Below are 13196 nucleotides of genomic sequence, written 5' to 3' on the forward strand. Positions count from 1 at the left end.
CCAATGAGACATCAATGGAAAAAATCTGTTAAGAAATGGCGGAGGAGTTCAACCGACAAAGTTTCATGTAGCGTATTAATTATATAGATAGACATGAAGGTACTTACACGGAAACACACACGAAACATTTAAACATTAATTAAGGACAGTTGACCAACCGTGAAACTTGATACGGCGCCGGTGAAGGGTAAGTCGCGACACTAGTGACACAAATACTGACACTTAACAAAAACAATTTATCTAAATACACACAAACCATTTGTCAGGTCCCTGCACACCGCTGGCGCTGTGGCTTAGCACTTACGCACATTTTGGGACGTAACAATACTCAAAACATACAGTTTAGCCGTTTTGCAATACTATGACAAAACATACCTCAAAAATGTACAAAAATGTAAAATTCACTCTTGAAACGGAAGTATCTATATTTTATTAATTTCCTGGATGCCACTATAAAAAGAAAAGGCAGTAACTTAGAATTCAATATCTACAGGAAGCTGACTATAACTGACCAAACTATCCATTCATCATCACATCACCCTTATAGCAAAAAATTATCCGCCTACAATAGTTTCGTCCATCATCTACTCACCATCCCACTCATCCCAACCAACTACAATAACGAAGTTAAGATACTAAAGCATATTGCAGTGTCAAGTGGATATGGTAGCAGCCTCATAGACAAATTATTCGTTCAAAGCACTAAGAAAAGAGCTATGGGATATTGTAAAATAACTAAGAATATTTGCAGTTGTGTTCTTTCCTTTATTAATCTTCCAAGTTTAACAATCTGGGTAGTATTTAATTTTTTAGACATAATTACTAATTAGTTTTAATCAAGCAAACACTTTGAATACCATTTAATAAAACATTAAAATACACTAACTTCGCTACAGCTCTTTAACCAAAACCAATTAAAATACAAAAAAAACATTAAATGCAAAAATTGTAGCTAATTTTAAGGGCTACAATGTGGTTTGTAATTATACCCATGTTGCCATTTGAAAATTTTGAGATAACAGCTTTTGAAACTTCAAAAAGTTTGAAAATGGGTTACATAAAAAGTTAGGAAAAGGGTTAACACCACATTTTTTTTAAACCTCATTTAGCAATTAAAGTATTATCAAAATTTGAACCCCCCAAGAAATTCCACCTCTTTGTAGTGAAAAGTAGTGCAAAGGTCTATTTTTTGTATAATTTTGAACAACCTGTAAATAGGGATGAAAATAATTTAAAACTCTTTCCACTAAAATACTCAGGACTCAAAGACCTTTAAAATGAGGTATAACACGACCCTCTTTACATTTGAAAATTTACCAACCCCCCAACCCCCAAAATCTGCCCTTTGGGTTGCATTTTTGGTCTTAAAAATAATTTAGCTGAATTCCTTGGGATCAAAACAGGGGGTTCCAGTTGCAATTAGGTTTCTATTTGCTTTCATTGGAGCTATAGCTAGAAGCCGGTCGGGTGGTCTGGGACACCCTGTATACAGTTTTAATAACTAATATATTTTTTGTACATTTATTCCATATTTCAGCAAGATTTGCACAACCCAATTATCCTTGATTCTCTAGGCGAACACCCACATTTCAGTTTTAAAGAATTTTTTTTCCAAAGCAAAACTATTGAAATAATCTGTTTGGACAGACCCTGAACCCAGAGGGTGGAGAGTGTTCTAAAGCATCACTCTTACAAGGGGTGTGTATCAGCCAGCTGTTGAGTCCATCAGCAATCCACCTGCGACTGAGTCGTACGCCTGACTTTAGGTATCTGGTGAGAATAGACTCTCCTGTCACTGCTGTAGCTGTAGACGGTCCTTTCACCAGCTTGATTTGTAAGTTAACTTATTAATGAGATAGAGCTAATGTAGAAGTACTTTCATTGCAAAGAAATATTCAATAGTGGACTTATTGTACTCATTATACTAAAGAATGTATCTTGTGGTCAATAGTGAAGGAATACAATTTTACAATAGGAAGCTATAGAGGCTTGACCTTGAAGGGTTCACTATGGAGCACGGGAAATACTATTATAATATGGGAACAATAAAATACATTTTTTAACAATATTTTTAATATTTACGCTTCTTCCACACTAGTTTATATGATAATAAAATACCCCTGCCATAGCAAACCTGCAGACTAAGCAAATTTCCATTTAACTGATTTGATTTTCAATTAAATCTAATATTTTAAGAACATTAGTTTTAACAAGCACCTGTGTTGTCTGCTACAGTGAGGGTAATAAAGTGTGTTTTTTAGTAAAATATTAATAGCTTAGTGTAAAATAAATACTTTTCCCAAGATTGATCAAAATATATCCATAAACAAGCAAACTACAACAATTTACTTATCTATAAAAAAATCGCTTTAAATGTGATATTTCAAATCTGATGTTTTAAAGCAAATGCAATGACCCCAACTTGTTTTATTTTATAGTGCCACTCTAGTCTCTACTAGTCCTGCAGCTGGCTATACTTTAGTGTGCAAACTTGTGTATACTAAATACTCTTGCATAACCTTTTAGTTTAATGTCTAGGGAGTAAAAAACCTGAGTGTGTACCTCCTAACCCCCACGTTTTCCGGCTAGGACGTCCTCAATATGGTGGCAAAGGATTTCATATAAAGTATATATTTCGCATACTATTTGTCGGATTGGGATACACTTTTTTTTTAAAAGATAAGTTTACATGCTATCTTTCTTACATCTACACATTTGTTGTATGTTTAGTACATTTTTCGTAATTTTGCAAAAAACAGTATTTTAAAATATTTTTGTGTTAATTTTGTCAATTATTAATTTGATACAATATATCAGAAACATCCTATAGAACAGGTTGTAGAAGGTTTAAAGAGCTTTACAAAAATACCATATTTAATTTGCTTTACTCAAAAGATTAAGTCAAGAAACTAGATAAATCTTACAAAAACACTTAATTTGGCAAAAAAACAGTCTGACATCTAGGGCTATGTGCAAGTCATATATATATATCAAGTGTATCTATTTAATGTTGATGTAGGTGTTGTCTAAAGAAGTGTTTTCAACTCAGGTGTCACGTCTGCACCCACTGCATTTTCTGGTTATGACGTCATCAAAATGGCTGACATGTTACGATTTCACCAACTATTTTACTTAAAATAAGACCATTACCCCCTTATATGCAAATAAAAGCACAACAATCAATGTAATAATCTAAAGGAATGTTCCCAATATATAAAAATGCGTTTTTGAAAATCACATCACTGCTTCTCAGCCCTTAACACGTTCACTGCGGGCGTATCCGATCGGATACGGGCCGAGCGCTGTTCAGACGCTGCCGTAGCCGATCGGATACGCTCGGCAATGCCTTTCGTATATCATCGTTTTTGCTCTAGCGTCGGTCGAAGGCAGACCAATTCCACGTTAGCGTGTAGTGGGTGACTTGCTTTTTGTTGTGTTGTAGGTTGGTAGTAAAATTTCCCCATAAAATCCCCGTCTGGCAAACTTAAAAATCAACTTGTTGTCCCGTCTTTCTCCCTCCAATTGGCAATACGATGGGACCGGCTACGTTCCAAGCAGTGCTGCTATATGTGAGTGTTTAGCGAACTACGTTGACTCTTGTTATAAAACAGGACATCACCGCACGTTATTTGCTATTCGTCATACCGAAATATGAGAGCCAAACACCCGGCAATCGGGTTTGTTCGACGCTGCGGGCTGCGCCGCGCTGAGGCTACGCCTGCCATTTGATGGCCCGCAGCGAAAGTGTTAAAGGAAATATGAGGTGTTTGTAAAGCTTGATAAGTAAAACATAAATATGTTCTTTGTAAAAGATGGTAAGTGGTGATCGATTTTGATTGGACACTCCAATCGAAATGGATCACCACTTCACTTACCATCTTTTGTATAAATTTACTGTCTTGTGAGTAACAGTATAAGCGTAAATATATGTTTTAAGGTTATAAGACGTTTCTTTTATTTACTTTCCGATTATAAAGTCTGCGAACCTTCCTCCTCAGAGCCCCCAACCCACTATTCCACCATCAGGCTTGCCTGCGCATGTTCTTTACAGTCTCCGGACAGGTTTCTTGGTACGAGCTTAATATGGCCGCATTCAATGAATTCGCCATACTCTCCACCCCATGCCCTTCTTGTCTTTTATTTGGCTTAGTCTGGTCCCCTAGCACCTCTCGATACTGGTTCCAGTCTGTCCTTCTCACGTTCCTATAGGTCTCTTTTGTACAGATTGAGCCTATAGTAAATTCAATGTGACTGTGATCTGACGCTGAGTGGTTATCAGATACCCCCCCATTTTAAAACCTTTGTCACCCCATAACTGCTAGCCAAAGTTATGTCCAAAAACTCTCTCCTCTGACTAAAGGTTGGTTTGGATCCCTCGTTCAATATAACTAAATTAGATTAAGCTATAAAACTTAACAAGCTCTCACCTCTCTCATTGACGTTGCTGCTCCCCCAGGCCATTTGATGGCCATTGGCATCGCAGCCCAACAACAGGTGTCTCCTTCCCCTGGCTCCATATTCTACAACCATCCTCAATTCTCTGGTCGGTGGTGGTTCCCGGGAGTCATACGGCACGTATACTGACGCAAGGACGATTCTGACGTCACCATCACCCATCCCCCCCCCCATTCACCCATTTTTTGCCCGTATACCTCTGTCACGGCACAATCCCTAGAACAGAGATTAGTGACTTTCAGTGTCTCAATATTTATACTGACAAAAATGCAAGCTCTAGGTTTGTCAGTATCATATATAAACTCACCTTTTGCGGTGCCCATCCCCATGATTCTGCCTCCTGCGTCCTGGATCAGAGCCTTGCCTATGTGGTCAGCAAGGATCTTCTGGCAAAGCGTAGCCGTAGCTGCCCTGCTGTGCTGGAGATTGATTTGGAGCACTGCAACTATCCTCTACTTGTGGGGATCCTTGCTCCCATGCAACCTGAAGGTAACCCTCTCGCAGCCCAGGAATGGGCGCATCACAAGAGATTTCAGCTTCTGCAGGGAGTTTTTGTCAATTATCATGACCCGGAATTGTCCGCCAGGTTTTGAGTTTCCGTCAACAACCACCCAGTGGTCTGTGTCAAGGCCATTCTGCAGCTTGAGGCCCTGCATCACGTCCTTCTTGGTTATTGCCCCTGTTGAGGTGGGAACAAACACTGATACCTTCACAGCTTTCATAAGGTCTTTGGCTGGGGCAAGCTGAAGTGAGATTAATACAGTTAGTAATGAACTAATTATGAGTGATGATTAATAATGATAGATTTAGGGAATATTGTTCTTTGTACAAGAATATAAGTTATGTTTTTTACATTGCTTTCAGTGACTCCTGAAATGCCAAAAGATACAACTAAGATTCATGCTCCACTCAATGCGGTCTTAGAAATTTTAATGGTCAACAAAAGTAAGTGAATATTGTTTGTTAAGTTTAAATTTTGTTGGTTTTCGGCTTTTATACATAGTTAGGGAACTCCCAATTAAAATAAGCATGGATAAAGACCGCATATCATAACTCAACCGAAGAGAATAGTATTGAAAGAAACCAACTTACTCACTATCTGTTTTCAATCACATGGTTTATAATTAATTAAATCATGTGTATGTATTTTTACTTTCTCCCCCTATACCATAGTATATGGAGAAAGTATTGTTTTCGTCAAAATTTTCGAGTTTGAGTTTTGTGTGGATATATTCGTTTTGGGTCCCCCTGGACCCAAAAAAGTGGTTTTCGAAGTGATGTCTGTGTGTGTGTGTGTGTCTGTGTGTCTGGATGTGTACAGAGCTAGAGACCACACCTGTGGTCCGATTTCGATGAAATTTGGTATGTAGGTTCTAATTCATGGTATCTATAGGTTTTTTTTCATTTTTTTGAAATTTTTATTTTTAATGGGGATTTTCCCATAAAAACCCATAAAAAACCGGAAAAACCGATTTTTTTCGAAAATGGCCCGAACGATTTTGATAAAAATTTAGTATGTTGTAGCCCTTTAAATTCTGAATAAAATGGTACAAATCCCATATCTGTAAAAATTACGGTTCAAAAGTTATGGTCAAATATGTTATTTTCCCATAAAAACCCGGTTTTGATTTAACATAGTATGTTATAGTCTTTACAGTTTTCATAGTTTTTTTTTTATTTTTTAGAAATTTTTATTTTTAATGGGGATTTTCCCATAAAACCCCATAAAATAACGGAAAAATATGATTTTCCCAAAAATGGCCCGAACGATTTTGATAAAAAAATAGTATGTTATAGTTCTTTATATTCTGAACAAAATGGTACCAATCCCATTTCTGTAAAAATTACGGTTCAAAAGTTATTGTAAATTATGTCATTTCCCCATAAAATAACAGAAAAATCGGATTTTCCCAAAAATGGCCCGAACGATTTTGATAAAAATTTAGCATGTTATAGTCCTTTAAATTGTGAACAAAATTGTACAAATCCCATTTGCGTATATTTACTCTCACCACTTACATATGATAAAGATTTTTGACAAACTTATGGGAGAAAGTATGTGTCAGAATACTGATACCGTTTATTTATCTTTAAACATAAGCTGACTCCGGTGCTTCACAACACGTGTTTCAAGAGGGAATATTTTGATACCTACCACGGTTATTCTAAACCTGTTTCAGTTACAGTAGCTAATGGAGAAGCTATCTATGCTGAAGGAGAAGGTGGCATTCAGTTTGTTGCAAATATTGGTAAGATTAAAATTGTCCGGATATTGCAAAGAGTATGGTATATTCCAAAACTAGACAGGAATCTTCTTTCGGTCTCCAGGTTAGTGGAAAAGGACTATACTTTCAAAGCTAATAAAAATAAGTGTGTTTTTATAAAGGAAAATAAACCACATTTATTAGCAGGACACAATGGTTTACAGTTGTACAGTTGTACAGTTTGTGAGCTGTAAAAATAAAACACTACAAGAATGGCACGAGTGTGCTCATCAAAACAAGGCTCATGTGTATAAGTTTCTTGGCAATCAGGGCATATCTGTGAAAAAGGATGACTTTTTTTGTGAGGGATGTGTACAAGGGAAACATCACAGAGAAACTTATCACACAAGATTAGTGAAACCTGAAAGTCCAGGTGACATTATAAGTGGTGTCTTATGTGGATCAATGGAAAATATTTCTCTTGGTGGTAGTCGTTATTGTCTAGTGTTGAAGGACTATCTACTTATATATTTCAGTTTATAAATCTTTGTACAACCTAAATCTAGAGTTCTACTGGACCAATTTTAATAATTAAATGGTCGTTGGAAAGCTTTATTCGGTTAAATTTGCAAATAATTATGAAAGTTTGTTTTTGTTATGATTTATGGTGAAAAATTCTAAAAAAACATGTTTTCCATAAGAAATACTGGAAATACATTGAAAACGGCCGTGTTTATCACACTTTTCATGTGGGTGCGACTTTTGGCTGCCTTTTTTGAGTATTTCCAAGAAGTGTCAATTTGTAGCAAATTTTAATCTCTTTCAGAATATCACCCCCACTTTGGGCGATTTTCTCACCATTTAAAAGTTGTTTGCAAAAAGGCTAAAAGAAACCTCAAGGAAAGACCTTCCTCAACAAAATTCAAGGAATAGTCTTCCTCAAGGAAGAGTTTATAGTAATAAGAAAATACTGAGCTAGGGACATTTTTGTTAAACTTTGTACAACTAAATCTAGACTTCTACTGGACCGATTTTGTTAACTACAGATTTGCAAATAATTATGAAAGTTTGATTTTATTAAATATTTGTGGTGAAAAAGTAAAAATAACAAAAATAGGTACATTAAAAACTGCTTTTTCAAATTCCTGTTTTCAAGTTTATATTATTGTAGCCAGCTTTTGGCTGCCTTCATTAAGTATCTTCAAGAATTGCATAGTAGTTATTTGTAGTAAATTTTATTCTCTTTCAGAATATAGCATCCACTTTGGTTGATTTTCCCTCCATTTAAATGTTATTAGCAATAAGCTAAGATACTGAATTAGATATATTTTTATTTAACTTTGTACAACTAAATCTAGACTTCTACCGTACCGATTTTGTTAATTAATGGGTCATTGAAAAGCCTAATTTGTGTAGATTTGCAAATAATTATGAAAGTTTGATTTTATTACATATTTGAGGTAAAAAAATAAAATAAACAATAATACATTTAAAACGCCTTTTTTTCCAAGTTTATATTTGTAGCCAACTTTAGGCTGACTTTATTGAGTATTATCAAGAAATACGTAAAAGTAATTTGTAGGAAATTTTATTCTCTATCGGAATATTACCTTCCACTTAAGTTATTTGCAAAAACGTTAAGCAACCTCCCAATTTATAGTGGTGAGAAAATAATGAATTAAAGATGTTGTTGTTAAACTTTGTACAATTAAATCTACAGTTCTACTGAACCAATTTTATTATTAATAGTTCATTGGAAAGCCTAATTAGTGTAGATTTGCAAATAATGATGAAAGTTTGATTTTTCTTTATTTACTAGGTGAAACCTGTCAAAAGTCGACAGTTACTCTTGAGGTTGCAAGCAAGATCGTTTGACTATAAATTGATGATTAATAACTCAATTTTTTTAACAACTTGGGTTGTTTGTGATTTAGCAGTGTGCTTTAGGTACCTCCGATTCAAATAGAATAGGTAGCGTAATTAGAATTAATTGAGTCAATATATATAAAACTAAATTCCATATCCAAGATATAATCACATTTATGTTTTCTGATTGAGCGATACAGTATCTTTAACTTAGCTGATTAAACTATCAATATCTCAAGTGAAATCCTTTGAAGTATTTTAAGACCAAAACATATAAAATAACTTAAATAAAAATAGTTATCATATAATTGATTGCAGATAAGTACTAAAACGATTATAATTATTGTAGATTCGTGATTCAGCAGTGTTATATAGGTAGGATTATTAAGATCAGAATCTTAATAATCAATAGCTCAAATGAAAGCTGGTATTTAACTAAAGGTTTTTAGACCAAAACATATAGGGCAATGAAATTAGAACTGCTGGAATACATCCATCCAAGTAAAAAATCAAAAAAATCAAATTTATATTTTTTTGTTGAGTAATACATTAGATAAATTAATGATGATGCTTTATGACTAATTGTAACTTATTTGAAGATAAAATAAAACCAAGATAAGATCAACCCTGTTTTAATACCAATTTCCAAAAACTCATCACATAAACAAAAACAAACAAAAAGTCAGCTGATAAATATTACAATTAAATATGGTATTTAAAGACAGTACAACACTTCCCCCTTAAAATTAACCTGAGCTCTATTAATTATTTTGTTGTATATCGTCCCTGTCATCGGTGTAGAACTCATGCAGCTCTCCCTTTCATTAACTCTAACTTGAGTCCTCGTAGCTCATCCAACAACCCATTACATTCTTCTAGGACTCGCTTCAACCGAATATCTACATACCCATATTTATGTTGTAGGACACCTTCTAGTTCTTCTAGAGTTTTCTGCTCTTCACCTAGTTGTTCTTGCTCTACTCTAGCCTTCTTCACACTGTCCAGATGTGCTTTGGTCACCACAGCTTTGCAGAACTTCTCCTCACATTCCCTTGGATCAATACTGGCAACTTGCATGCTGTTGACCTCCTCCATAGAGTCCTCAGAAGTACAATTTGACGATTTATAGCTGTTCTTTGAGCACAGCTGAGATCTACTATTGGTGGCAGAGCTAGCTATTTTTGGAGTGGAGTATACATCGTGGTTTTTAAAGTTATATTTGCTGTAAAGCTGGTGACTTTCTAGTTCCTTCGTCCTGATTTCTCTAGCTTTATCTCTCGCCTGTCTCTTGGTGGCCAATCGAGTCTCAGGCTCTTTGGATATCTGGTCGAGTGCCGGGTGATTAAATCCCTTCCTATCGTGGTACCGGCCTCCTGTCAATGACTTATTGTATTCCACTATGTTTCCATCCTTCTTAGTTCTGTGGTCATTCTCTTTCTGAAGCTCAATGTTGAATAGTTTCAACCATTCCCTTCCAAATACACTGTCTACATTTCCCCGAATAACGTATAGGTTGCCCACAGACATCTGATCTTTATAACAAATTTTGACTGTTGCAAAACCTACGGGGCGAATCATTTCTCCTGTATATGTCCCTAACCGTATTCTTGTTCTATTTAGAATCTTTTCTGGAAATAATTTTCGAAACAGATGTAAAGGTATTGTACTCACCGCAGCACCAGTATCCAACTCAAAATAGTTACGCTTGTCATCAATGGTGCATTCTAACATAATTTTCCTCGGCCTGTTGACAGCTTCTGGTTGATAAATACTATCACACAGTTTAGATAGTTTACTACTTTTTTTCTGCCTATCTACAATGGATAACATAGACATGAATGGTACATTTTGACACTCACCCTCATCGTCATATTCATTATCTGGTGAAGCGTCGTCAGTTTGTAGCATGTTTTGCTTCTTTCTCCAACAAACTTTGCTGAGATGTCCCTTTCTGTCGCAATTCCAACAATTTATGTCTTTAGGAATTTCACAGATACTAACGTGATGGTTTCCTCCACACCTGAAACAAGCTGTAGTACCCTTTCTTCCTTGCGAATATCCAGTGTTCCTCCTTCCTTGAATCTGAAATTGTTCTTCCACTTTTGAATACAAATTTGATTCTTGGATTTTTGCAGTTTCACTTTTAATCAGTTCAAAGTTACTAGCTATTTCAATACACTGGTTAAAGTTTTTATTTTCATGAATTTCCATTAATCTTGACAACAACTTTTCATCATGAAGCCCCGAAATAAACTGCTGCCGCAAGTGTACGTCAGTTGTCGAAGAGAAACATTGTGGACATTTGAAATCACATTTACTGGCTAAGTTTTTTAGGTCTTTGGCAAAACTACCCACAGATTCACAAGGTTTCTGGACTCGTTTAGTGAATTTGTGTTGCTCCGCGATAATACTACCTTTAGGCTCAAGTAATATTTGTAAAGTTTCACACAATTCATTGTAACTTTTATCTTCTGTGTTAGATGGGCTTAGGCTAATCCTTAGATCATGGAATACTTTAGGTGTTAACAAATTTATCAGATACTGCTTTTTCTTTACTTCTGATGTGATTTCATTTAAGTCAAAAAAATTATCTATTCTCACCATGTAGGATGTCCATGTCTCATTGTCTTCATCGAATTTATCAAAATTAGAACAAAACATTGGTTTGTTCGGTATCACTATGCGTTCCTCCTCTAGTTCCTGATGTTTTCTACCGTTCTTCCTCATCCTCGTCGCCATTGTAACTTATTTGAAGATAAAATAAAACCAAGATAAGATCAACCCTGTTTTAATACCAATTTCCAAAAACTCATCACATAAACAAAAACAAACAAAAAGTCAGCTGATAAATATTACAATTAAATATGGTATTTAAAGACAGTACACTAATATGTGCTTGCATAGCTTTATTTTATACCAAAATTATGAATATCAGGCGGGTAGAAGAGCCAAACGAACTTGAAAAACAAAAAACAAATGTAGCTCCCATAAGAAATGTACAGGGACGCATTTTGTGCATAACTCGAAATATACGTCAAAATGAATGCCGATGGTTGATGGTAAATCTGAAGTCTGTCCATACCTTTAGTTTAAGGCCAAAATTATGAAAATCGGTTGGGTAGAAGAGCTAACCCGACTTAGAAAAGAAAAACCAATAACTTTTTTAGATGGCACTAATTGGTTTACCAGTATTCACAATATAATCAAATGAAACATGACGTGTTAATAATTTAACAGCTTACTAGAGGACCCATGCTGCTCCGCAGCGTTAAACTAAAAATATAATATCCAAGAACTAATCAAATTTATGATTTTTGATGAGTAATACAGTATCTTGAAACTGATTCAAACGATCAGTAGCTCAATTTAAAGCCTATAATTACTGATTATTTTGAGTATAAAACATACATGAACAATACTGGAGCTTTTGATTTTTAGTCATAGAAAAACCTTATGAGAAATAATGTTTTATGTGGTTGTTCTCCTTGCGTTTGCTTGAAACTCGTCCGATTTGAATAACTTATACAGTAGCTTAAATAATGGCAGGTATTTCACTGAAGGTCCTTAGACCAAAATATATAGGATTGTATAATTATGCTCCATGTTTCGGAGCCGGTTTTCAATGCTATTTTCTGAGTCAAGAATTGCTGACGCAGATGTACCATTTCCGAAACTTCCGATTCTAACGCTGCTGTTAGGGATTCCTCCGGCATCCCTTCACCAGACTTAGAGGGTGGTCCACCGTTTCCTTCTCCACTTGTCAAGGGAGATCCCAAAGTCAGGTCTCTTGTGCACCTGAAAGTTGCAGGTGGTGGGGACGTCTTCACGCCTTTCCCTGTTGGCGATCTCTGGACCCTGGAGCTTCGCCCAAACGGGATCTCGCTCTACTTCCGACCTCTTTTCTTGCTCATCCGAGCTGCTTATCAAAGATGTGTTCAGGGTATTTGTTTTAAAAGCCATCTCGTGTTTACCAGCGCATCGTGCGGCAAGGGGCGGCCCGGAATAGTCAGGAACGGGTATACCCTCGGGGACAGCGCCCCTATCCCAGTTCCCCGAGGCCCAACCTCTGTTTTCCCAGCACCGGATACCTGACGTGCCAGGGGTCACCCGTCACAATATAGAGCCCGACCTCTACATCCATGCCGCACTCCCTGACCAAGGACCGAAGTGGCTGGCTTCTCACGATTCACTGAGACCCTTGCAACACAAACAGGGGCACTCCCAAGGACTCCCAGTGAGAGCGTCGGTCACCCTTTTAGTCGCCTCTTACGACAAGCCCGGGCAGGCTGCGGTTCTATTCTAACCCCGAAACCGCAGGGGGATCATACGTCATATTAACCAACAGTTAGCTTCAAAGATTTAATCCTGACACTTGAAGCTCAAAATTAAATTTCAAAACCTGTTCGATTAGTTGATGTTACAAATAAATTAAGATAGGCTACTTAATACGGAAAGTAAATAAAAGAAACCTCTTATAACACTTAAAACATATATTTACGCTTATACTGTTACTCGCAAGACGGGTAAATATATAAAAAAAAGTAAGTGGTGTTTGATTTCGATTGGACACTCCAATCATCATCAGACCCAATAGGCAAATGATGGTCATTTGCCTATTGGGTCTGATGATGGGTTTGGGAGTGTCCAATCAAAATCGATCACCACTTACCA

At 36.2% G+C, this 13196-nt stretch overlaps 1 protein-coding gene across 7 annotated transcripts in view; it reads left to right on the forward strand.

The window, feature by feature from the left end:
* The window catches only part of LOC129004903 (uncharacterized), a 187405-nt gene that overhangs the window by 37310 nt on the left and 136899 nt on the right, over window positions 1-13196 (forward strand). For all 7 annotated transcript variants that reach the window (XM_054433602.1, XM_054433612.1, XM_054433619.1 and 4 more), the window contains 2 exons: window positions 1648-1834; window positions 5320-5400. In XM_054433602.1, coding sequence (XP_054289577.1) covers window positions 1648-1834; window positions 5320-5400 — 268 coding nt within the window. The remainder of the gene's footprint in view (window positions 1-1647; window positions 1835-5319; window positions 5401-13196) is intronic.

Source organism: Macrosteles quadrilineatus, unplaced genomic scaffold (assembly GCF_028750875.1).
Source record: "Macrosteles quadrilineatus isolate MER2022 unplaced genomic scaffold, UCM_ALF_1.0 Scaffold_1__1_contigs__length_201487025, whole genome shotgun sequence".
Classification (NCBI taxonomy): Eukaryota; Metazoa; Arthropoda; class Insecta; order Hemiptera; family Cicadellidae; genus Macrosteles; species Macrosteles quadrilineatus.